We start from the raw sequence: 27479 nt of genomic DNA, 5'->3' as shown, positions 1-27479 counted from the left end.
TCTACAACATCAGTCTTAGAATCCAATTTTGATTTTATGCCAGCATTTCTCTTAAACGAATGTGGCTTATTACAATCTGAAATAGAATGATGAATGGTATGAAACAAAGAACAAAAGACATGGAGCTTTTCAAATTCAAAAGATACAAAAAAACGAAGCCTTCCCTTTCCATAAGAAGCTGATCAGGAAGATTTTCTTCAAGATTAACCTCCACTAGAATTCTTGCAAAGTGGCCGTATTTGTGTTGCAAGACAGCTTGATCCACTGTAATTGGAGTCCCTACACCTGATGCAATGGAAAAAAATGATCCTAGGAACCCAATACTCTTGAAGCAAATCATAGATTCTCAACCAAATTTGAGCATGACAGTTTTTGTATACTAACTAAAAAAAACTGCAAACCTGATTTTTAAGAATTTTATAAATTTTAGGAGAAAAATCAGTTTTTGAGACCTGCAAGAGAATAAAAATTATGATTTTTATTTATCTATTTGCTCAAATACTAATTTTTATGTATTTTTTTAAAAAAGAAATAACTGGTATTAACGGATTTATAAATCCCTAATGTCTCAACTGTAATGACCACGTTACTAATAAGGGGTTTATTAACCCTTGCTAAGTATCATGGGGTTGAAAACCCTTGGAAATTACCGGAAGTTCTCAAATTGCAGGTAAATTTTGAATTACTGAGTGTTGATGAAAATGGTAACATGTTAGTCCCGAATGCTTTTCCGGCACAAAAGCCAATTGCGAGTAATGCATTGAACGTGGGTATAACCCTTGGTAAGGCAAAAAATAAATCTAGTTAAATCCACTTTTCTTGTACCAATAGACACTTATATCTATAAAGAAGCTAGACAATGTAAAATCAACAAGTGTTATTTAAGGATTTAGAACAGTTTTCTTTTGGATCACTTATTTAAAGAAGATTCGTAGAACAAGGAGCACAAATGGTCATTTCTATTCATTCTTTGTAAAATCTCTTATATACTTAAAAGTTGTATTATGTCTTGTGAGTAAGACAAAACATTTGTTATTGTCCAACATAAAATTGTGTTTTAACTTGAAATCTGAAGAGATTTTAAAGAATATACTTGGTATTGATGTTTGGAGAGACTTTATTGTATAAAGAATACTTGAGTAGTTTGCTTGAAAAACAAATCAAAGAACACTTAGGTTGAGCCATAAGTGACTTGTGAAAAAATACTTATATCTTTGTGAAAGATAATGGAACTTGATCAAGAATTGGATATACTTTCAGTAGTTGAGACGAACTAGTATAAAAATACCTTGTGTACTTTGGTTTACTTTGTTTACATATTTTAGGCTTGCATTGTTACTTCACGGGTAGAAAAAGTGTTAAGCATTTGATAGACACTATTCAACTCACCCTTTTTAGTGTCTTTCTTTTGTTTACGGAATGTGACATCAGGGTTCATAGCTTAGGACTTTTAATTTAATTATTTGGGTTACTTTATCTTGTTTAGGAACATCTATTAATTGCTAGTCTTATGTACTACTTTGGATTGCCACCTTATTTAGTTGGGAAATGTTTATGTCTTGAACTAGTAGTGTTTGAAAAAATGTGGTTCATGTATCCTTAGAGGTGATTGTAAACATTTCTTCTTTTTATTAAAGGTTTTATGTGGACCACTCAATTTTATTATTATTTATTAATGAGTACAAGCATGCGGGTATAAATGTCACATTTGTTGGTATTTGAGTCAAGTTGATTCAAACCAGACATGTGCATTATGTGTCTTGATTATGAGTTCTATATGTACTCTAATGATATACTTGAGTTGTCTTGTGGGAACTATAGTTTGATATGTTTGTTCTTGTGAATCAGTTAGTATGGTTCATAGGAATGATCGTTGTGACACCCTTCATCCCACATACCATACCACATAATTAAAATAAAACTAAAATTCCTCATATGAAATAATACCTCAAAATCATGCAAGTAAAGAGAATCACATTGTTAACATAAACTAAACTTGATGAAAATAATAAAGTTACAAAAAGAATTAAAATCAAACTACTCAATAAGATATAACATACACATATATCATTATCATAACAGTCATTCAACCATAACTCACATCAATAACATTATCATCATACTTAATTCATTCATAGCATAATAAACACTCACAGATACAATTATAATGTATTATGCAATGAACACAGACTACATGTGGCACCAGTAAAAACATCACACTTTTGCATTGTTGCTAGCAATACACTTGGAGTAGTCTAGGATTATATGTTGGGTCACACCCTTTATGCACTCTCACTAGAAGGACATACTACCAAGGACTGGTTGGGATAGCTAAGCCGCCCATGATAATCACATGCTCATGAGGGACCTTCATTGGTAGTGTATTCCATATCGTACCCCAGAAAAACACTTTTTATACAAATGATCCATGCCAAATAAACTCAATGCATTACATTCACATGGCTTCGTAGTTTCACATATTCCTCATAACACATTACTCGTCATTCATGTTGATATATTCATATAAAGAGATATCAATTAACGCCCACATCAACATCACAATATAGGAATTACATCATGGAATTTTTAGCAGAAGGACAATAAGGGATTTGCAGATAGGATAATGTCTAGCAGCACCCGCCTCACCCTTGGCACGAGTCCTCAAGAGGACCACATTGGTCTTTGTCTGAATTGTGCTCGAATAGAATATCACTGATAGCTCTATAGAGTATCCACACCCAACTTGAGTCAACTCACACCTAGAAAAAGTGTCATAGGGAGCCCTTGAAGCTTTCACCCTCGGTGAGGGTCATCCTAGGCTCGATGTGAGAGACCCCAAGAGCAAACTTTGCTCTCGACCTCAACAATGCCCAAGGTTCCCCAAGTGGAACCCGATGACATATCAGAAACCATACATAAGCAAAATTATGAAATTTTGAACATGCATATCAAACTTGATTTTCACATTCCAATCGATAAAAGCATTCCTAAATTATGTAATACGCATCTTAAACAACACAAAATTTGCACATATAATTACATACTCAATCAATCTCTTCATACAATCACCAATGCATTCCCTTGGGGTTTCTCATAAGAACCCACAAGGATCTCAAATCATACAATTACAATACAAACATTCAATTGATCATTCATTCAAACAATTCATGTCATTAGTTATGTACTATAAGAAGAATAAGAGGCGTACCAAACGCACTTGGGAAAACCCCTCATACATGAGCATACAACATATACAGGATTGGGGACCAATTCCACTATCCGACATACAAACTTACACCTAAAGCGAGGTTTTTCACTCCACCTTTACCTAGATAAGTAATAGAAAATGGATGCAAGACTTTGGGGTGGTTCTCATCTCTTTCAGGTTCTTTGAGGTCTAAGGCATAAACACATGTGTGAAAAATAAAAGAGTATAAAAATTGATAAGGGGAAACACTCTTTTTAAAACATTAACCTCTTTTTAACCCTCCAGTTAAAAAACTTAACCTTAGTTACTAATTCCCTTCCCCTTTAATTTAATTAAATAAAATATTTAGAAAAATCAATAATAATACACCTTTTATTATATTCTAAAATATATTAAATAATTAAATACATATTTAATAGTTCCTATTAATAAAAAATAAAATCATCACAATTATTAATAAAAATACTTATATTATATTTTATGAAAAATGGAGTGTTACAATCAAGCTATCATTAATGCTCATCAAGCATTAATATGAGCAATAGAGACTAATAGAGTAAGAGAGGCACCTAGGTTTTTGGAAAAGTTCCAACGCCATAGTCTGCCCAAGTTTAAGGGGGGCTTCGACCTGGAGGTAGCTATGGAATGATTGATAGAGGTGGTGAAAATTGTTAAGGCTATGGAGTGCCTTACTGCTAAAAAATTTAACCTTGCTATATTCATGTTAACTTGCAATGCAGGATATTGATGGGAGGGTGCTTTGTAATAGATGGTGGTTTCTAGTACTCTTCTAAATTGGTAGAATTCAAAATGACCTTTTTGGATATGTATACCCTTTAGTCAATAAATGGTTCTTTTAGTATTTGGTTGACTTGATTTATTTTTCTTTTAGTCAACTAGATATAATTCATGGAATGGACTAATTATCTTTCAATCATGTCCTACTAAACTATTTTGATAAAAAAAATTCCTTTGGTAAGAGTAGGAGTTCAAATTTCATGTCTTCTGATAAAGTCAAAACTAGTTTAAAAGAAAATGAAATAGTATACATCATACTTGTCTCAACCTAAGAGAAAGAGTAAGTTGAATGAGATTCCCTTAGTGAGAGAATTCCTTGATGTATACCCTAAGGATGTGCCCAATTAACAACTTGAGAGAGAAAATGAGTGTTAATGTATCAAATCACCATATTTTGTACCCCAAACTATGATGGGTGTTGACCAGTCGAAATAGAAAATGAAATTTTTATATCACGTGTTCAACCATCATAGAATGTTTGAATGTTCTATGTCGTCACTAGGATTAATGTTGTATCTTGATCCGACTTAGAATGTCTAAAACACCCATTATGGAATGTCCCTTGCACACTAGTGCCCAATCCACACTAGTGTAAAAAGAGGCTTTTACGTCACCTAAATGATGTCGGAACAACGCACCACCGACGTTATAAAAATGCGGTGGCAGAATGGTAAATAATGGGAACTAATTTACGTCGGACAAAGGGGGGACCGACGTAAATTATCCCATTAACGTCGGAGCTCTCACTGTCCGACGTAAATTTACGTCGGACCCCCGTAGTCCGACTTAAATTTACGTCAGACGGTAAGAGCTCCGACGTTAATGGGATAATTTACGTCGGTCCCCCCCTTGTCCGACGTAAATTTATGTCCCACCAATCCTCACCTGACGTAAATATGCACCTAAAATCAAACACCCGCTTCCCTTTTCATTCCCGCGCTCCCTGTTTACAAAACTAATAATCCCTTTTCTCTCAATCTCTAAGTCTCTCAGTGTGTTTGTTTCTACATTGGACGTTTGTAACTCTCTAAGTGTCTGCACATTACACGTTTGAGGTTAGTTTCTTGTCTACGCAAATTTTTTTTTATTTTCTGCTATTTATTCATCTGGAACGGGCCATTCTGCTTGCAGAACGGCCCGTTCTCCTTGCAGAACAGCCCGTTCTGCAAGCAGAATGGCCCGTTCTCCTTGCAGAACGGCCCGTTCTCCTTGCAGAACGGCCCGTTCTCCTTGCAGAACGGCTCGTTCTCCTTGCAGCACGGCTCGTTCTGCTTAAATTTTTTGTATTGTAAATTGTTTATCTGGAACGGCCCGTTCTGATTTTAGTATGGCCCGTTCCAGATAGGTTTCTGTTTGTGTATTATTTGTTTTTTTATTAGTTATTTTGTTGCTATATTGTTATTATCTTTTTTACTTTATTTGTCTATTCAGTTAATTCATTTTTTTTATAATGAAAGTATAATTTTTTCAGGATTATGGAGGATTCTGGGTCTGGCAGTGGAAGGAGGGAAGGTAGATCTGTCACTCGATTATCTGGGTTGACAGCTGGACGCATTGCCAAGGAGAGGACACCGGTTGAGGTGGATCCTCGTTCTGGCAAGGCATCAGGCCCAAATGCTGCCAAGTTTAAGAGTTATTTGGGAGTCCTAGCTCGACGACATGTTTCTATTATCATTCCATCATGGGATGACGTTTAGGAGGTTGACAAGAACCTCATGTGGCAGGATATTCAGGTATATACTTTCACATCCCTTGAATATTATATAACTTAAATACATTATTTATTAATTGTTGTTATTTTCATAGCAAAATTTTGACATTCCCAACACTGAGGTCATGAGGAGGAAGATGTTATCTGCCCTGGCCACCAGGTGGAGAGACTTCAAGACTTTCTTGACACGGGAGTATGTATTTGGAGAGCGACAAAATGAGACTCCCTGTCTAAAGTACCAGATCACTGATGAGGAGTGGATGCAATTTCGTGCCACTCGATTGGACCCTTCGTGGCAGGTTAGTTATTGATAACTCTTACATTGACACAAATACTTAAAGTATATTTTAATTAATCTCATTTTCTTTTTTGTATTATTGCAGGCTAAAAGAATAGCTGCCCAAGAACAACAGGCCAAGAATGATGCACCCCATCTATTGTCAAGAGGGGAATATGAAAGAAAAAAAAAAGAAATGAAGAAGGCTAGGGCAGAGGCAGCAGGAGTTGAGTCTGCTGACCGTGTGGAGTCACCTCCCCGCCATGAGATGTGGATAGCAGCCCGGACAAAATCAGATGGGCAAATGACTTCTGAGTCTGCAAGGGTCGTTGCTGATAAAATAGTAAGTAAAAATATACAAACTAAGACTCTTCATTTCAACTTATTTAATTCATAAGTGTAGTTTAGGGTATACTTATTTTTAATATGTTGTAGGAGGGTTTAGTTGAGCAGAGCACCCAGGGCTCATTTGTTTCTGATGGTCGGAATGATATCCTCACAACGACCATAGGAAGGCCAGAGCACGGAGGCCGTGTGCGTGGTGTTGGTGGTTCTTGGAGCCACCGAGATTTCTTTGGTGCCCGATCATCGAGGAGCACTGTTGACTCTTGCAGTCAAGAGGTTATGCAGAGAATGGAGCAGAGATTGGAGATGCAGTTTGAAGAGAAATTGAAGAATATTCAAAAAGAGTTTGAACAGAAGTTTGAACTTTTGGCTCGTTCTCAACAACAGACTGCAGTTGCTCATGATGGTGTTCGAGTCAGCACTAAAGGGAGTTGTGCTGCTCCAGATCCCTCACCGGATCAGACTCACACTGATGTACCAAACCAGTGTGAGTTATATGTTGAGGATGACCCCCCACGGTTAGTGGCTATTGGCTGAGTATTTGAGGGTGGCTCAACCATCCATGGTGTCCCTCTACAGCCAGACTGGACACGGGTTGTGGTTGACCAAGTTCAAGATGCTGCTGCTCCAGTGCCTTTGCCCAATACAGAGGTTCAACTAGTGGGGCAGGCAACCGACACATTCTTAGCTTGGCCAAAACGTTTGGTCATGCCACTTTCAGCACGGGCAAAGGTAATTATATTATTGCTCTTTTATATTCTTATAATTCTATTATTGTTTAACTAATTGTGATTATTTCTTTAGGATTTTATCAATCGTGGTAAGGAGGTCATGAGAGAACCTCATGTTGATGATGCTAATATCGCAGCAGCTGAGGATGATCCCATATCTAAGCTTCTAATCATATTACCACGATTAAATAAGAAGCCAATTCAATTGCAGTGGGACATTAGAGTTTTTGGAGTTGATAGCGTTGCTGTTCCACTATACATATCTATGCCTGATGCATTAGAGATTGTTGGGGGAAACTCCATGTTAAATATTTCTATCATACAGCTGTGGGCCATGTAAGTCATATTTTCTTTTGAGTCTAAATTTACAATAATTATATTTAACTTATAATAATTATTTGTGTTAGGTACATGGACAAATTGAGTGTGGAGCATGCACAAGCAGAAGTATATGGATTTATTGAGCCTCAATCCATCCAAAAATCAGGAAACACTCAGGTCCAAATCCAGCAATATATGCAAACATGGATGAGTGACTCAAGAAGAGATATATACATGGCTCCATACATTGACGGGTTAGTTTTTTAATTGGTTTTTTAATCATGGTAATTTTATAACTAATTTGTTTGTCATACAATGTAGGTCTCATTGGCAGTTAATGGTAATCATTCCTAAGGAATACACCGTGGTGTGGTTTTGTTCACTACATCGAAAACCAAGCCACGAAATTAAATGCCAATTACAAGGGTAATTAAATTTTTTCATTATGTTTTAAAACTGTAATTATATATATTGGCTAACATTTGTTTTTATTTCAATTAATTAGAATCGTGTCTGGAGTTAATATTTTAAGTGGAAGAGCCAGATCATCAAAGTCATTGCATTTCATATACCCTAAGGTTAGCAAATTAATTCATATAGTCAATAATATTTAAATTTATTGACTTTGGAAATAATAGTTATTTGTTTCTCATTTTAGTGTAATAGGCAACAAGACTCGTTTGAATGTGGCTATTACATCATGTATTGGATGAGAGCCATAGTTTCTGCGGGTATTATTGATTCTTGGGCGCAGGTAATTCATATCAAAATTTATTTAAGTATATTTACCTTTAGGATAATTAACATTGTATATTAATGACACTTAAATTAATGTTTCAGGTCTTTCAAGATCCATCTCCATTGCCCGAAGATGAGATGCTCAAGATAAGAGAACAATGGGCAACTTTTTTTCTTCAAAGTATATCATAGTTAGATTTCTAAGTTTAGTTAGTTAGATATTATGTTTATAGTTTGATAGTTAGTTAGTTAGATAGCATTGACAAACATATGTTTTATAGCTTTTTTAGAATAATAGGATTTACATTGTCATAATTTATGCTTTTTAAGATTTATATATTATTTTCTTTTTGTCATTCAATTTTGAAATATAATTTGAATTTCTATTCTGGACTGCCTGGTTTAGATTTGGTATTCTGGACTATATATATGCAGGTGTTGGGTATATCAAAAATTTATAAACGTTTTAAAAAAAAAAACCCATCAATTTACGTCGGACATGGCTTGTCCGACGTAAATTTATGGCACCTTTTTTACGTCGGGCTGGGATAATGCCCGACGTAAATTTACGTCGCGTTTTAGGGGCGACGTAAATTTACGTCTCCCGTATTAACGTCGAAACCTTTTCCGACGTAAAAGGCTCAAAATACCCGACGTAAAAGACCCTTTGTGTACTAGTGCCATAGATCCTAAAACCTTTAACCTTAAATCATAAACCTTAAGTTTATAATCTATTTAAAAACATTGTATAAATAGATATTTTTAAACATATAAATTATATTTTAGATTTATGATAAATAATTTACATTGTAACAATTTTTTTATTTATTTTAAAATATTAATATTTAATTAATAAATAATCATGAAAAATAAAAATCAAATGTGATAGAAAGTTAAAATGATGGAGGACCATCCACAGAGAGTTCACACTTGAAGACCATTGGACCTTTAACTAAGTCCATGGTTAGAAAGCTTGAGGAGGCTTTTATAGAGGAGGTGTTTCTTAGACCTATTATATGAGCATTAAGTATGATTCCTCTTTTTAGTTTCGTAGTTTCTATTATACATATCTTGTATAGTTTGAGTTATTTTACCTTGTATATAGTAGATACCTGTATAGACTTATTTTTGTCTTTGTATTTGTAAGACACCTTTATCTTTCTTTATAGGTCATACCCTTAGGATTTTAGGCCATGTTGTTTGGAGACTTTAACTTCATTTGACCTTGTATTAAGGGTCATAGATTTTCACACTAGTACAAAAGACCCCTTTTACGTTGGGTATTTAAAAAAAATGAGTGCAAGCAGAACAGGCCTTTCTCCAAGCAGAACGGCCCGTTCTGCTTGATAGACCCAGGCAGTGGTCACTTCCTTCTGCAGCTTCACAAACACGAAATGCAACACAAACATTAACACAAACAGATGCTACCTCATAGAAAAAAATCCCAGAAAACACAAACTTGATAGAAGATGCTACCTCATAGAAAAACAGGATGTATGGTTAAGCCATTTCCATCAACACGCGAAGAAGAAACCAACGCAACTCCGAAGAAGAAAAACAGAAGAACGTGAAGATGAGGAAGACAGCCACGATTTGAGGAGGAGGCAGAGGGATGAAGAAGAAAAATCCACAACGCGAGGGAGAACGTGAAGGTGAGGAAGAATGCCACGATTTGAAATCTATAGTGCGCGCCCTTCATTTAAGGAGTTATTTACGTTGGACAAAGATGGGTCCGACGTAAATGAGATAATTTACGTCGGCTGCTTTAGCTTTCCGACGTAAATTATATCATTTACGTCGGACCCATCGATGTCCGACGTAAATTTCCTCATCTTATTTACGGAACTGCCACCGCGTTTTTACAACGTCGGGTGTGCTAGTTTCTGACGTAAATGAAGAGACGTAGTAGCTCCTTTTTCCACTAGTGTCATAATTTTAGTTTTAGTTGTGGGGTAGCAAATAGTAAATGTGTAGGTGAAGCTAGCAATTGGGTCTTCAGTGGGCCTAGGCCAGATGTTACATATTATGCTTGCTTTTCTCCATTTAATCCAAGGAATTGATTTAGCTGTGTATAACCATCATTTGGTGAACCTAACTAAATCAATTCCAAGTTTTTGGATTGAATTAAATAAGGAAAATCAAGTTTGGCCGCCTATCCTTCTCATTTGGTTGAGTTTGCTTAGATTCTCTAACATACCTTACCACTTGGCTTGCCAAGGGAACAAGGTGACATTTGACACTCTATGATTGGTTTTTCTAGATCTAAGCGTCTCCTCCTTATCTCATAGGAGACAAGGTGACACTTGACAATCTATGATTGACTCTTCTAGATCTAAGTGTTCCTACCTTATCTCTACCTTGTCTAGCTTGCACTACAAGCTTCTCCACCACTATATATAGGTTCCTTCACATGTAAAACTCACTTTTGATGCTTATTTAGATTTTGGGCAAGACTTTTCTTTGAATTCTCTCTCAAAAGTCTGAATTCTCTCTTTGATTTGCTTCCAATTCTCTTATCCTCTTCCTAAGACTATGGTAGAGTTGAAGTGGTTTATCATCTACCTTGAAGTGGCACCACTTGAAGAGAGTTCCTCACCTTTGAAGATGGATCCAGAGGTTTCCTCCTCCATAGGAGACCTTGAAGAGTGTCAAGAAGTCAAAGATCTAGGAAGAAGCTTAAAAAAAAACTTTATCAATCAAGCATCTCCTTGAGGCTTCCATCATAAAAGAATCCTTACAAACCCTCTCGATGAAGAAAAAGTCTTAAAAACACTCGCGTAAGATGGTGGCTCATGTTTAATGTATAGAAATATAATTTTTTTATTATATATTATCTTACTTAATTTATATTTCATAAATTCTATTATTTTTATTTTTATTTTATATTATTTTTACATAAAACATATAAAGACAACAAGTAACTCAACGACATTAATATTTTATAAGGAACACAATAACGAATACCATATATATATATAACAATTAACACACTTTAAGACATCACCGACATGCATATCCAAATTTATTCCAAGCAAGCGAAGGATATCTACGTAAGCATCCTTCTCGTCAAACATCTCACTGATTAATTATATCCCAAGGCCAAGCCCATTATTTGTTTTTATTTTCAACATAACTTATGGAGCTATGCGTTGAGAAGATGACCATCAACTTCGATGCTTCCTTTGTTCAGGTATTCGATGAAGCCATAAGGAGGATCAACTTCCTCACTAACCCTCTCATATTCAATGCTCCATTTGATAATAGCACCACCATGATCCTTACCAATAGCTTTAAAGATGACCTTAAAAGCCTTAAACTGATGATCGATATCTTCACCGAAGAGCTTGTAGGTGATTGTTTTGTTCGGTTCATCAATGGATTCAATACTCTCGTAATATGTTGTAACCTTGCCATCTATTGTTTTAGAAGCAATCAAGACAAACACGTAACAAAAACATCGTATAAGAATGATGCAAAAACAAAATCGTTGAGATATTAATTTCTACTTCAAAATCATTGAGATATCAATCTTAATTACCGTAGTGAACCTTGATATGTTGTGGCTTTTGTTCATATCAAGAAATAATATTCTTTAACCAAAAGAAATTGTAGCTAGAAACTTTAAAATATGAAAAGGTATATTCGAATAAACTTCTTCAAAGGTATTACTAATTAGGAGAAAAAAAATAAAAAGGAAAAAAAATTACATAACTTTCTCCATGTATAAGTTAAAATTAATTTATACATGAAGTAAAATTAGTGTATGTATAAAATGATTATTCATAGAATATATATTCTGTTAACTTTTCCAAATCTTATTTTTTAAGTCAACACAAATCCCAAAAAGTTGAAGTTAAAGAGTAACTAATACATTTTATGAGTATTAATTTACTCAATCATAGAAAAAATATTCTACGATAAATAAGCCAACATTTATTATAAAATATTTGAATATAATATAAGTATGTCGTTATATTATTTTTTTTATGTTAAACATCTGACATAAAATGTTATAAAATCTTATATTTGTATAGATGTTTATAAAAAAATTTATCAACACATACCTAAAGAAAATTATAAGGACTAAATTTATTGTTAACATTTGGAAAAGAAATAATCTAGTGAGTTTCATTTGCGTATTAATATAATTTGAAATTTAATTACCTATCGTACAAGTCCAATGCTTGACTGACTCATTGTGGTGCCAGTCATCACCATGATGCAGCTTGGTTCCATGAACTCTGTCAGTAAGGTTTTGAACATTATGGAGTTGAGTTGCGAAGAGGTTGAACCACTTTTCAGCGGTTGCATGAACCCCAATTTCAATGCTAATTTTACCAGCAAGTGACATGATCAAAAAAGAAGCTAGAAATTGATCAACAAATAAATAAGGATGAGTGATGGCGAAAAAATATTGCGAGCGTGACCGACTTATATAGACGATAATAACTTACTATTAAAGAAACAAAAGGTACCTTATCGCTTGTCCTTTTAAAAATTCCAAAACTATTAGTATATACACCTCGTGGTGTATATTTATTTTAGTTGAAGAAAACATATACGGCGTGTTTCATGCTTGAAACACTTTCATCCATTAAAAATCTTTCAAATTCTTCGTTTTAGATAAATTATTGTTCGATTACAAATAAAATCTTACATTATTGAATGATGAAGAGATATAAATATTTATATAACACACATAATTTCTATTGATATAAGATCTTTCAAAAGATGACCAAATGTAAAATTATAAAAGTTTAAGTTTAAAGTAGACAATATCATACCAATGTAGAGATATGTGTGTGTAAATCTTGAGTGTCCAAACAATAATATTAGAGCTCATAGTTCTAACTAGGTGTGACTAACTCAAAGTCTCAGACGAGTATTTAACAATGAGGACAGTGAATTCAAGTGTGACATCCTTTGTGTCAAAAGTTTTACTAATAATGTGGATGTAAGCTAACGATAGTACAAGTATCTATTGTTGATAGGTGTGACTAAAGTTTTAAGGAACATTATTAAATAATCCTACATGAAAAAAGAATTTTTGCTGAAAAGGAAGTTAATTAAACCATGATCTTTTATTTGAGAGGAAGTTTGTTGATGTACAAACAAAATTCTACATTAATAAATTATAAAGTGAACTAAAAGTTTATATAGTATATATAGTCTCTATTAGTAAGAGACTTTTTGAAAAATAACCAAAAATAAAATCATAAATTTAAACTTAAAATTAACAATATAATATAAATATAGAAATATGTGTGAATGAATATCAAATGTCCCAATAATTATGTTTAACATCACCACAAAGTACCTACTGTTGGTAAGGCCGACCAAGTCACATTATTGAAAAAGTAATGGTCGTCAATAACATTTCAACTATATATTTAGTCACTAATTTTTTCAATTACATTTTTATTCTTTCAAATATGTCGCAATTTTTTAATTTGCTTCCCATATATTAATTTTCTATTACATAATTTAATTAATAGAATTTATTAATTTGACGCACTATATGATGACGTGACAATCGATGACTTATAATTTATGTTAATAATAACTACTCTTCATGTTTGTTTGTGTAAAGAAGCTTATATGATTGAGCAGGATCCATCTGGGACCCCATTCATAGTTTACAAACTCTTCTGAGATGAAGAGTGTAGAAGAGTCACATGGATGAGGGATGTGACATTGAGACACGTCACTGTCGACCAAAGGTTCTTGATTGACATTGATGCCACGACTATAATACTTTCAAGGAAATTTTCTGATAGGTTTAAAAATCTTTAATATCAAAATTTTGGGCTACAAAATTAATTGTAAAATTGATTTTAATATGGTCGGCGTTGTAAGGAGCACTACTAAAATCAGCTTTTTTGACTGATTTTAAAAGTGTCCAATAAAATTGATTAGGCCCTTATGCATTAATGTAAAGTGGGTGATTTTTTTTCTTAATTATTTACTACGAAGAGAGTATTTTTTAAAAATTCAAAAGTGTGTACAAAGGTTAAAAAGTCTAATAAAAATTGAAAAAAAAAATAGTTATTGAAATATGCGTATCTTATTTTAATGTGAGAGTGGTTTTTGTAAAATAGGCGTTTCTAAATTGGAATGGGTCGTTCCAAACTACTAAAATACGGGTCATTTTGTAATCCAGAACGGGTCGTTCCCAAATTGGAACGGGCTATTCCAAACTATTAAATAGGCCTATAATTAAACTCTAGTTGGAAACGGGCCGTTCTAGTCTGAGAACGAGTCGTTCTGGATGTGAATTTTACACATGACGTTCGAGTCCAGAACGGGTCATTCCAGATTCAAAACGGGCAGTTCTGGCCACTCCAGACTTCTATAAATAGGCCACATGCATGTAGTTGAGGAGAAGAGAAAAAGGAAATTTAGAGAGAGGTTTTAGAGAGAAGGACTCTGGGTTTGTGAGCTCTTTTCTTTCCTAAATTTCTCTGTATGATTCTTCTTCTCCTCTAGATCACTAATCTCTTCTATCTTTTCTTGAAATTCGGACAAGGAAGCTCGCTTTTGGTGGATTGAAGTTTCTGGGTTGAGCTTTGAAAGAGAATTCTACTTCTTCTCAGTTCTTGGCTATTTTGAGCCAATTTTCAGGAGAGAGAAGCTAGAATGTTTGTTGTTTAGGTTGCATGTGAGTTTAGAAACTCAATTGGTGCATGAATGTTGAGAATCCATAGTTGGATTAGAGAAATTGTTCATTTTGGGGTTCTTGGGAAAATTGGAGTTTTGATTATTTTGATGCATTGGATGAGTGCATGTTGATTTTGAACTTGTTTTTGAGTTGTACGGAGCCTGTGCATTGTGTTTTTGTGTTTCCATGTGGTTGGATTTACTGGTTTGGATGAGTTTTTGAACTCTCTGACTAGGATTAGGCCGGGCGCAGGTTGAGCGCGTGGGGCGTGGAATAGCTTAGGGCTCTCGGGTTAGATGTTAGGCCAGACGTGATTTGGTTGTGCCGAGCGTGACTGAGTTTGATGTTTTTGGATTGAAATTGATGCTCATGCATGTTTAAAGTTGAAGTTTTAGATCATGTAAGTATGATATATGATGTATGGTGAGGTGTGATCCATATGTATGCTTGGTAATGATATATATGAATGTTTAAATATGATATGACATGTGTATATGTTCATATGAAAATGATATTGATCATGATGGTGGGTAGACCATGTATGATGTGTGATGCATTATTGCATGTGATGCCTTATGGCATGAGTATGATTATTGATCATGATGGTGGGTAGACCATGTATGATGTGTGATGCATTATTGCATATGATGTGAGTCTAGCCTAGGACTTGAGGAGAGGGAAAATGTTTTCAAACTAGAAGAGCTCACATAGAGTCTCTTGAGAGTGGTGCTTGGATAGGCCACTGATATATAAGAGTGGTGCTCAAGTAGGCCACTGTATTTGGGTGAGAGTGGTACTTAGGTAGGCCACTAGGTTAGGTGAGTCTCCTCTATGTCCTTAGCTGGTGTTTGACCAAAGTATGAGGTCGAAGGTTATTCCTTAACCAAGTACTGGGAAAGGTGTGTGGATCCTTGCAGATAGTCGGTGGGCAAACTCAATAAGTGACTTGGTAATGCATGCCAAGGTCGTGGTAAGCCTGTACCCAACTGTGTTATACTTGACGGTGGATCAAGACTTCCAATTGTGTAAGTGAAATCATCCGAGTAAACCCGAGTGAGGATTTTTATACCATTTAGCTGTGACCGAGCGGGCGTATTGGGCGTGAAAATGGTTGGGGTGGTTTTGGTAGGATTGGGATGTCACTTACACTGCTCTGCTGTTAGGGAGATCTCCTAGGTGTATGCGTGACAACGCATTATGTAACGCCTTAATGTAATGCCCAATTTATATAATAATAATTATATATTTTCTTATATAATATTATCGCAATTATATCATTAACAATATATATTTATTTTAATGAAGATAAAGATAAAGAAAAAAAAATATTTTGTAAATTTAATACATGACATATCGTTCTAAAATAATGTATTATTTTACACAATATTTCTTTCTTTCACTTCTATTACAATATTTACATTGATAGTGGGAGTAAATTTACAATAACAAATAAAATTATAATAGATTCATTAAATAACCTCCACATTCTCATTTCCTTCCAAGGAAGACAACAACTATAATAAATGCAAAAGGATCTAGAATCCCAAGTAGATCCATCTATTTTATAATATATTTAATTTTAAAAACAAAGAAAAGAAAGGAGTGAGAACAATATCCAATAAATACAATAACTCAAAAGAATATACAAAATTATTTATAATCAATATTAAACATATATATAAAAATATATATACAGATCATATATTAGATTTTCATGATACAATAAAATTTGAATTATACTTGTAGTGACAAGTCAAGATAAATGAGCATCATCATAATATTAACCAATAAAATGATATTTCACCTTAACCAACAATAGGATATTTCACCTTCATTCTTTACTCATTTAAATCCCCAAGGTCAAACCTCCAGCTACAAATAATTCAAACTTTATCTTCTATGGCCATAGAACAATATTTATCTTCCTAAATATGTGAAGAAATAACAAGACGAGTCCAAGATATCACAACTATATCATAGTTGATTATAAATATATTTACAATAAATATATTTATGTAAAAAGAATATATTAAGAATATCAATGATATAAATAAAAATGACAATCATTATAAAATAATTAAACAATATAAAATATGAACACCTTAATAATTAATATGGATAAAAATAATCATAGATTAAGCAAATAAATGAGGTTAGGGACACCTTACTGAATAAATACACATAAAAAATAACATAAATAAATAAACATAATAGTATATAAAATTTTAAAGAGATAAAGTTCTCCTCCCCCTTACCTAGATAAGCAGGAGCTAAAACTTGAGCAGAACCTCCCCCTCTGGATTTCCTCTTTCTTTCCCTCTCTTTCTTTCTCTCTCTCTCTCTTTCTCTAAGATTTTCACTTCTCACTCAGTTATAATTTTTTCACCCCCTCCCTCCTATTTATAGGCATCTTGGCGTACCCGGAACGGCCCGTTCCGGAGCCTTCGAATGTAGGCAAATTTTTCAACAGGAACGGCCCGTTCTAAAATCGGAACGGCCAGTTTTCAAAAGCAGAATGACCCGTTCTAAAATCAGAACGGCCCGTTCTGAGGTTCATGTTTTCACTCATTGACCATTAGTAGAACGGCCCATTTCTAACTAAGATTTTTAGGCATTTTTGCATTCTTGGAACGACCCTTTTCACTTTGGGAACGACCAGTTCTGAGATAAGAAAAGTAGGCCTTTTTATAAATTTGGAACGGCCCGTTCCACTTTTGGAACGACCCGTTCTGCTACTTCAAAATTGGTTAAATTTCATCGTTTGGAACGGCCCGTTCCACTTTTGGAACAACCCGTTCCAGCCTAAAAAAATAGAATTTTATAAAAATTTCATAAATAATTTAAATTATTAGAAATCTTTACAATATTCTATAAAACCCCTTTAATATACTAAAATAACTATAAGGAAATAATCTTCACAAATATAAAAATAATAATTAACCATATAGGAAAATAATTTTCATAAATATAAATTAATAATTAACCATTGTATAAAATTTGAGATGTTACAATTCTCCCCTCCTTTTAGAAATTTCGTCCCCGAAATTTTCTTGAAAATAGAAATAGGTATGCTCCTCGCATCTTTTCTAATTCTCATGTAACCTCACTACCTTATTGATGTACAACTCTATCAATCTCTCCAAGAATTGTCTAATGTTAATAAGTACAAGGTGAGCAAACTTGGTAAGCCTATCCATTAACCAAATAAGATCAAATTTTCTTAAGTATATCAGACATAACTACAACTAAGTTTATAGATACAGAATTTTACTTCTAAATTAGGACATCTAAAGATTGTAAAAATATTAAAAGACTCTAGTGTTCCACCTTAAACTTTTGCCATACTATATACTAGTATACAAATTCCTCTACTTCCCTTTTCTCCTTAGGCCATGCTTCTATTGCGCCACTCTGATACATTTTTAATATCTCCTAAATGAATACTAAAATTACTTTTATGCCCTTCTTATAAGATCTTCTTCCTTAATTCGAGATTACTAGGCACATAGATTCTATCTTTGAACCTTAAAACACCATCAACTTCCAAGTGTAAAGGATCATCTATACCTCTACCAATATTTTCCACTTGGCTCACTAAGAAACGATTTAACTCCTAGGTCCTCTAATCACATCCATTAATCTATTAGTCCTTTCAACATACTCAATTCAATGCTCTTAGGGTGAGCTTACACATCACGCTTAAGTTTCTAATCTCCTCAATCAAATTCAACCCTTACATTTTTTTAAAATGATAGATGAATGATCATCCTACTTAAGGCATTTGTCACCATATTACTTTAATTTTTATGACCCTCTCCAAGGATCAAGTACTAAAGCGTAAGTTTACTAGGTACGTATAATCAATCTCTAAGTCTTACCACCCTATCTATACCCAAGGCAACCTCATATCTACTACCTTATCTTATGCTCTCATGTCTTGCCATCAAAATGAATCAATTAATTATGTTTCTCTAATTTCCTTCAATAGTCCACTCTTTCCTCGAGTCATACCTAGTTTCACACTACTAGGAGTAATTTCACAAGTCAAGCTTAAATTCCTAGTGTGAGCTAAAAGATACATCCCTTTAACCATAAGGGGAGATATATATAGAGGTTTCCTACTCAAAGTATCGACCACCACATTGGCTTTTTTCCAAATAACAACTAAGATTAAAATCTTAATCCTTAACAGTTTCCAACTATCTCTTCTGTCTCATATTCAACTCCTTTGGATTAAAAAGATATGTAAGATTCTTATGATCACTAAATATCTCAAACTTAGAATCATACCAGTAATGTCTCCAAAATCTTAAGTGTAAATATTACAATCTCTAATTCAAGGTTATGGGTAAGGTAATTTTTCTCATGAATTTTCCATACCTAGATGCCTATAAATATAAGCTACTACCTTTCCTTCTTGCATAAACAATCCACTCAAACCTGTCTTCGAAGCATCACTATATAACACATAACACTTACTAGAGTCTGGTAATCAATTTTTCCTTAAGAGCTTGAAAATTACTTTCACTTACTATTCCATAAAGGCAACTCTCTCTTCTTGGTTAATCCATACAAAAGTAATACTATCTTAGCAATTTCCTCAATAAATCTCCTATATTAATAAGTTAATGTAAGAAAACTCTTAACCTCACTAATTGACTTAGGTATCTCCCACTTAAACACAACTTCTATCATAGATAGATCTACATTATATCTCCACTAGAAATTACAGAACTTAGAAAATTCACTTAATACAATAAAAATTCATACTTAAATAGCTTGTTGTAAAGTTGTCTTGAATATATTTTCATCCTCAATTTCAATATGATGATATCACATCCTAAGGTCAATCTCACTAAACACACCAATATTCATTAATTGATCCCTAAGATCATCTATCCACATATCAACATACATGCATATCAAATCATATTAAAATACCTTCTTTAAACCTTCATATATATCATCCTTAAGCATGTATAAATCAATTATCGTTTATTCCGTATAGCCTGTATATGAACAACCTTTACCACATAACATCATACAACCTTAAAGAAACTTTTGATCCGCAAGACAACACCTCAAAACATCAGAATAAAACCGTTTTCCTAATAACTCACAAACATCATGATAACACATATATCCCTTTAACAACTATCAAAGAAAATGATACATAGAGAATTATACATGCTATCACCAAATGATCTCAAACCTATCACCAAAAGAAAGCTAACAGGATAAATTATCACTCTTATGAAAACTTGAAATCCTAAAATGATCATATACTTAGCTAAAAATTTCAAAAATTGTAATAGATATAATCAGCGCCAACAGCTAGACCTTTGTTCACCAAAATAGTCATAACGGAAGTTCTAGATCTCCATTGTACCTGATTTTGGTGCCCTTGAAAAGTTAACATTCAAGACTACAACTTTTATGAAAATCATAAAATCCAATTCTATCAATAAAAAAAATATACTTGTACTGGCACAACAAAACTGCAGCTAAGACATTCTTTGCATTGATCAGCAAAAAAAGCGCACCAAAGTCTAAAGCCTCAAAAATACCTTAAAACACTTCCAAACCATTATTTAAGTTTCTTCCTACAATCCTAAACCAAACAACTTACATATTTAGCACAGAGAACTTAGAAACTAAAATAAAATCTTCATACAACCTAATCCATAAAAATCAATATGTAAGTATCAAATTTAATAAATCATATAATAAGATTTAAAAGTAATAAAGGAAAATAAATTAATTCCAGTAAAGGTGGCAGTGCCTCCTAGTTAAGAATAATTTATAACTTCCAAATCATGTAATTAAAAAAAATAACAAAGATGCACACTTTGGTCTTTCATCAAGAACATTAAAAACTCCAATTCTCAACATACAATCTCCTTAGATTCAATCGTTGCAACTATAGACTTCATCTACAAAGCAAGCACGGTAAACTCATAACTTACAACCGATTAGATCGACCTGCTCTGATGCCACTTAATATAACGCCTTAATGTAACGCCCAATTTATATAATAATAATTATATATTTTCTTATATAATATTTTCGAAATTATATCATTAACAATATATATTTATTTTAATGAAGATAAAGATAAAGAAAAAAAAATATTTTGTAAATTAATACATGACATATCGTTCTAAAATAATGTATTATTTTACACAATATTTCTTTCTTTCACTTCTATTACAATATTTACATTGATAGTGGGAGTAAATTTACAATAACAAATAAAATTATAATAGATTCATTAAATAGCCTCCACATTCTCATTTCCTTCCAAGGAAGACAACAGCTATAACAACTGCAAAAGGATCTAGAATCCCAAGTAGATCCATCTATTTTATAATATATTTAATTTTAAAAACAAAGAAAAGAGAGGAGTGAGAACAATATCCAATAAATACAATAACTCAAAAGAATATACAAAATTATTTATAATCAATATTAAACATATACATATAAATATATATATATAGATCATATATATATTAGATTTTCATGATACAATAAAATTTGAATTATACTTGTAGTGACTAGTCAGGATAAATGAGCATTATCATAATATTAACCAATAAAAGGATATTTCACCTTAACCAACAATAGGATATTTCACTTTCATTCTTTACTCATTTAAATCCCCAAGGTCAAACCTCCAGCTACAAATAATTCAAACTTTATCTTCTATGGCCATAGAACAATATTTATCTTCATAAATATGTGAAGAAATAACAAGACGAGTCCAAGATATCACAACTATATCATAGTTGATTATAAATATATTTACAATAAATATATTTACGTAAAAAGAATATATTAAGAATATCAATGATATAAATAAAAATGACAATCATTATAAAATAATTAAATAATATAAAATATGAACACCTTAATAATTAATATGGATAAAAATAATCATAGATTAAGAAAATAAATGAGGTTAGAGACACCCCACTGAATAAATACACATAAAAAATAACATAAATAAATAAACATAATAGTATATAAAATTTTAAAGAGATAAAGTTCTCCTCCCCCTTACCTAGATAAGCAGGAGCTAAAACTTGAGCAGAACCTCCCCCTCTGGATTTCCTCTTTCTTTCCCTCTCTTTCTTTCTCTTTCTCTCTCTCTCTCTCTCTCTCTCTCTCTCTCTCTCTCGAAGATTTTCACTTCTCACTCAGTTATAATTTTTTCACCCCTCCCTCCTATTTATAGGCATCCTGGCGTACCCGAAACAGCCCTTAATGAATTCGGAACGGCCCGTTCCGGAGCCTTCGAATGTAGGGAAATTTTTCAATTGGAACGGCCCGTTCTAAAATTGGAACGGCCCGTTTTCAAAAAGCAGAACGGTCCGTTCTAAAATCAGAACGGCCCGTTCTGAGGTTCATGTTTGCACTCATTGACCATTAGTAGAATGACCTTTTTCTAACTAAGATTGTTAGGCATTTTTGCATTCTTGGAATGGCCCGTTTCACTTTGGGAACGGCTAGTTCTGAGATAAGAAAAGTAGGGCTTTTTATAAAATTGGAACGGCTCGTTCCACTTTTGGAACGACCCATTCTGCTACTTCAAAATTGGTTAAATTTCATCGTTTATAACGGCTCGTTCCACTTTTGGAACAGCCCGTTCCAGCCTAAAAAAATATAATTTTATAAAAATTTCATAAATAATTTAAATTATTAGAAATCTTTACAATATTCTATAAAAACCCTTTAATTAACTAAAATAACTATAAGGAAATAATCTTCACAAATATAAAAATAATAATTAACCATATAGGAAAATAATTTTCATAAATATAAAAATAATAATTAACCATTGTATAAAATTTGGGATGTTACACATTGATGGAATAGCACTAAGGCCAAGAAGTCCAAAAGGTGATGTATTGAAGGAAGCAAAAAGAATGGGTTAGTGTTGAAAAATCATAGGAGGAGTGTGTTCTCTTTTGGACCTTAGCTCTTAAGTTTTTATTAGCTTAGCATTTATTTTTATTCGTATTTTGCCCTTATCTTTGATTTTCCACTTTTACCCTTGTACTTTGGGGTATCTTAGACATAGGATCTATTTTACTTGTATTTCCAATTTTACCCTTGTATTTTTGGGTATTTTAGTCATAGGATTTATTTTCTTTTGTATTTCCCATTTTACCCTTGTATTATGGGGTGCTTTAGATCATAGGATTTTATTTTTGGGCTAAGGTATTTGATTAGGGTGGGAACAAAACCTAGACATATTTTTTATGGCTCTTGGACCTATTTTTGGTGTTAGAAAGGCTTAGGCCCAAGTGTAGGGCAAAGGTTGCATGGTCTTATCATGCACCTAGATATAGCCTAACTAATCCCAAAGATTCCATCCTTGGCCACCAAGTTGCATCTAAGGTTCATTTGCATTTCATTTGGTGTGCATTTGGCTTATGAATTTCGTCCATGTACTCTCCAAATGCAACCCTAGATGCCTCCCACTCCTATAAATACCCTAGGCTATGCATCATGTAAATACTTTGGATTATATGAATTTGAGTGAGCATTTTTGCCTCAAATCCTCTCCTTAGTCACTAGGTCAATTCGGCCTACCTCTCTTATCTCCTCCTTAGAGTGAGTTTAGGGATACCTTGAATGGCCTTCACCTCCACTTAGTGAAGAGAGCCAACTAGAACACCCAAAAAACCATTCTCCCAACCTTTCTCCTCTTTGCCCAAGACTCCACCTTTCACGCCCACCATCACTTAGCCTCACCCTTGAAGGAACGTCCACCCTCTAAGGTCACCATCTTGGCCTTGGAAAGGAGCTCCTCTTCACCATTGAACGTTTGATCATCCCCTTGGTGGAAGGAGTCAATCACACATTAGATGATAGATATGCAGTTGATATCTTTCATGTTTTGCTTAATTGCATGAATGATTTTATGATGAAGTGTATGGTGGTTGACTTTATCATTGGTGTGTTGTATGTTATGCATGAGTAGATTTGGATAAAGTGTATGGTGTGGCTCTATGAACATGATTGGTGTGTTGCATTTTATGCATGAGTAGATTTGGATAGAGCGTATGGTGTGGCTCTATGAACATGATTAGATGAATGTGTAGTATAGATTATTGTTCTATACTTGTATGGTTGTTTATTGAACTCTAGCTTACCCTTCTGTTTTTCATGTGGATGGTTTGCAATGATCATACTTTGTATGGGAGCAGATTAGGGCTAGCTTAGAGTTGAGGTTCGCTGTCAAACGAGGAGTTTTGTCCTAGTGTTAGAGTTACCTGTTGGGGTAACTATTGTTGTGCTTGACTAACACTAGGGAATATTATTTTGGATGACTGTACATATATATGATGTTATAATTTGTTTTTAGAAAACTTAGTTATTATATTTTATATACCCTATATGTATGAGTTATCACATTCTATATTCCTTTTAGTCTAGTTGTAGTAGTGCGATTCCACTAAGTGTATGGACCATGGCGGGTCGTTACACTTTTATGATATCAGAGCCGGTCGAGTCTTTTGGATACTTTGTGGGGAGTGATCCTTCTAGGTAATACTTTGTAGCAAATATTAATTTTACGAATTTTTCTGCGAAATTTTATGTCTAGGTAATACTTTATTGGGTAATATATTTTTCTAAATTTTAAAATTCGCAAGAAAATGAAATCATTCGAAACATTAAGAAATTTGTTTTTACGCCTCCACCATGTGATACATAACCTTTTAAACTCTTAGATTGTAGATTATAAGTCTAACACTCATCCATACAAATCAATTTATAAGGTAAGTATTATCCCCAACTTATATACTCTTTAATTATTTTATTTTCAATCGATGTGAGACTTAAAGTTTTCTTTAAATATTAATTAGATCATTTATTTTAAAAAAATTATTAATTCATTATATTGAACAACAAAATTATATTATTGTAAATTATTTTAACTCTTAAAATATTGAATATTCTAAAAAATAGTTTTTATTAAATAATTTTATTTAAAAAATTATTATTAAATTAAAACTCATCATCATTAATTTATTCATTTAATTAAAATAAATATTTAATTTATTACTATTTTAAATTAAAATTAATTTTTATGAAATATTTATAATAATTTAGTAAAATAATATTTTATTACGTAAATACTTTTAATTATAAAATTTTATAAATTATCATTAAATTAAAACTTATTATCATTAATTTATCATATTTATAAATTTTATATATTTAATTTAATTAAAATTAAAATTAATTATAATGATATATTTATAAATAATTTAATAAAATAAAAATTTTAATTAAAAATCTTTTAATTATTAAACTTATAAATTTAAACATTTTTTTTTTCCTATGGATTAGTATTGGCAGAAAAATCCAAAGAAAAAGTTAGTTGGAAAATTTTTCTACCATTTAGTAAGCATTAATTAATATTGGCATTAATTATTTAGTAACATTACTTGCGAATTAATTTTTACAAGAAAATCTGCAAGAAATAAAATAAAACTCTAACAACATTTTTTTGCAAATTTTTACCATGGAAAAAAATTTCTATGATCATTAAAATTGTAGCAAAATTTGCAAAAATTTCTTGCAGATTATTTTTCATAAAAATATTTGTAAAAATATCCGTAAATTATTTTTCGCAAATAAATTCGTAAAATTTTAGTGAAATTACTATTACAAGAAAATCCGTAAAAAATTTTTGCGAATATTTTTTTTAGAAAAATTTGCAGAAAAATAGTACTTTTCTAATAGTGAAATTTTGACAATTATAAAGTATGAAGAAAGGTAAAAGAGTCTAATAATAATAAAAATCAAAATATAATATTGAAATACGTATTCCCTTTATATATACGGCCATTAAAGTTTGATTTAGATATTACCATAAATTAATCTCAACATAAATTTCAAAATTAGCTTCTATTTATGTAGTCTCTAAATTAGTTTCTTTTTATGAATTTCTTATAGCGTGTGAGTTTATTTTTTAAAATTTACTATGATGAGTAATTTTAAAATTATATAGTTTGTGGAAGGGGTAAAAGAGAGAATAATAATAAAAACTAAAATATAATTATTGAAATATATTCCCATTTATGATATGTATAGATTTATAGATAAAAATTCATGATTTGATAAGCATAAAACAGAGTATTTAAATTATTAGTGTCTTGAACAAAAGAAAATAAAGTTTATATGAATATATATATATATATATATATATATATATATATATATATATATATATATATAGATATATATTTTCTGAAGATATCTCTTTTCATTTGATGAATTTGTCATCAAGTATTCAACCTCCATTTTGCAAGCATAGTAAATTGAAAAACATCCATAGAATGAAGAATAATAGTACTCTTAAAAGCAATTAAGAAAAGCAAAACAGATAGATATAACAGCAAATGAGTAATTTTATTTTCATGGAATTCAACATTATATAAGCTAACATTGATCAACATGGGTACTGGCATATGCAATCTTCTTTGTAATCACACACACCACTTGCTAAATTTCCATGTTTCTTGCGGCATACATTGAAACACTTGTCATTGTCTTCGCATTTGTTGTACAAAATTTCTTTACACCTTTGTGCCTCTACCACTTTTAGTGGCCCTTCATTTTCTATTTCAAACACACACTATTCAATACTAACTCATGAATTTCATGTTCCGAAGCTTGTTTAACAAAAAAATCAAAAAGATTAAATTAGTGACTAACTTAAATGAATTGAAAGGAAAACATACCAATGCTGGTTGAAAGAACTAGCAGAAGGACCAAAATTGAAGTAATGGGCTTCATCTTAATTTGATTTTAGAACAATGTACTCTTTCAATTCAATTGTGTCTATTGAGTTGATAATGAAGTATATACGTCTATTTATAGAGAGAGGGGATCAAATGTTGCTCCAAAAATAACTCATACTACGATTTTTTTAGTCAATAACTCCCGATACAAATTAAATTTTAATGATTGGATAGTTAATATAAAAGTTCTTATTACGTAAATCAAGGGTATAAATTTTAGCAAAATTTGAAAACTATTTGATAGTGTTATATAAATTTATGTTAATGTGTTTTTTTTATTTATAAAAGTATATATTATATTTTCTTGTTAAGTTAAACTTTTTAATGAATAGATTAAATCTATAAATTTTCATAAAATTTGAAAATCTTTTGATATTTTTTTTATAAATTTAAATTAATGTATATCTATAAATGCATATTATACTTTGATTTGATTTGATTTACTGAAGTATCAAATAGTTTTAAAATCTCAAAACTTGTACACTTGATATACATAAAAACTTCTAATATAATTTAAATGTTAAATTGTTGAAATTCGTTATATATATATATATATATATATATGTTGAGAGAGAGAGAGTTCTAGTTACACTTACTCTACTAAATAATTCATATTTTACATCAAATTTTAACGATCCAACCGTTGAACTTTAAGTTTTTAATGCATAAATCAAATCTGCAAAGTTTTAAAAAATTAAAAACTATTTGATACTTTATTTTATTAATTCAAATCAACGTATAAAACGCTTTTATGATTATCTGTCAATTTTGAATTAATAAGTCGAAGTATCCAATAATTTTTAATTTTTTTTTAAAATTTTGCAGACTTGAACTATACATTAAAAACTTTTAGGGGGGTGTATTGGATTAGGA

The 27479-nt window shown here is 32.0% G+C and overlaps 2 protein-coding genes across 2 annotated transcripts; one reads left to right on the top strand and one right to left on the bottom strand.

Annotated features, from left to right (window-relative positions):
* Positions 1–7461: 7461 nt before the first annotated feature.
* LOC145950892 (uncharacterized) lies at positions 7462–8360 on the top strand. Its single transcript, XM_083062763.1, has 5 exons — positions 7462–7645; positions 7713–7817; positions 7897–7969; positions 8050–8145; positions 8232–8360. Exons 1-5 carry the CDS (start codon positions 7482–7484, stop codon positions 8319–8321), a joined length of 528 nt encoding a protein of 175 aa, XP_082918889.1. The 5' UTR covers positions 7462–7481; the 3' UTR covers positions 8322–8360.
* Positions 8361–11047: 2687 nt separating this feature from the next.
* On the bottom strand, positions 11048–12545 carry LOC109791627 (MLP-like protein 43). Its single transcript, XM_020350939.3, has 2 exons — positions 12294–12545; positions 11048–11543 (listed from the first exon to the last, which is right to left on the bottom strand). The coding sequence occupies exons 1-2, from the start codon at positions 12478–12480 to the stop codon at positions 11272–11274; spliced, it is 459 nt and encodes a 152-aa protein (XP_020206528.2). The 5' UTR covers positions 12481–12545; the 3' UTR covers positions 11048–11271.
* Positions 12546–27479: the final 14934 nt, after the last annotated feature.

The sequence above is a fragment of the Cajanus cajan genome, chromosome 8 (genome assembly GCF_000230855.2).
Source record: "Cajanus cajan strain Asha chromosome 8, NIPB_CcT2T_4, whole genome shotgun sequence".
In the NCBI taxonomy this organism is placed as follows: Eukaryota; Viridiplantae; Streptophyta; class Magnoliopsida; order Fabales; family Fabaceae; genus Cajanus; species Cajanus cajan.
The sequence above is the reverse complement of the archived record's forward strand: the minus strand, read 5'-3'. Positions and strand labels throughout refer to the sequence as shown.

Excerpts from the sequence above, each read along its gene's own strand:
- LOC145950892 (XM_083062763.1), top strand. The coding sequence starts at position 7,482 with ATGGACAAATTGAGTGTGGAGCATGCACAAGCAGAAGTATATGGATTT. Across the intron at positions 7,818-7,896 it reads ATTAAATGCCAATTACAAGG|AATCGTGTCTGGAGTTAATA; the intron begins GTAATTAAATTT and ends TCAATTAATTAG. Across the intron at positions 7,970-8,049 it reads TGCATTTCATATACCCTAAG|TGTAATAGGCAACAAGACTC; the intron begins GTTAGCAAATTA and ends TTCTCATTTTAG.
- LOC109791627 (XM_020350939.3), bottom strand. The coding sequence starts at position 12,480 with ATGTCACTTGCTGGTAAAATTAGCATTGAAATTGGGGTTCATGCAACC. Across the intron at positions 11,544-12,293 it reads GCATTGGACTTGTACGATAG|ATGGCAAGGTTACAACATAT; the intron begins GTAATTAAATTT and ends CTAAAACAATAG.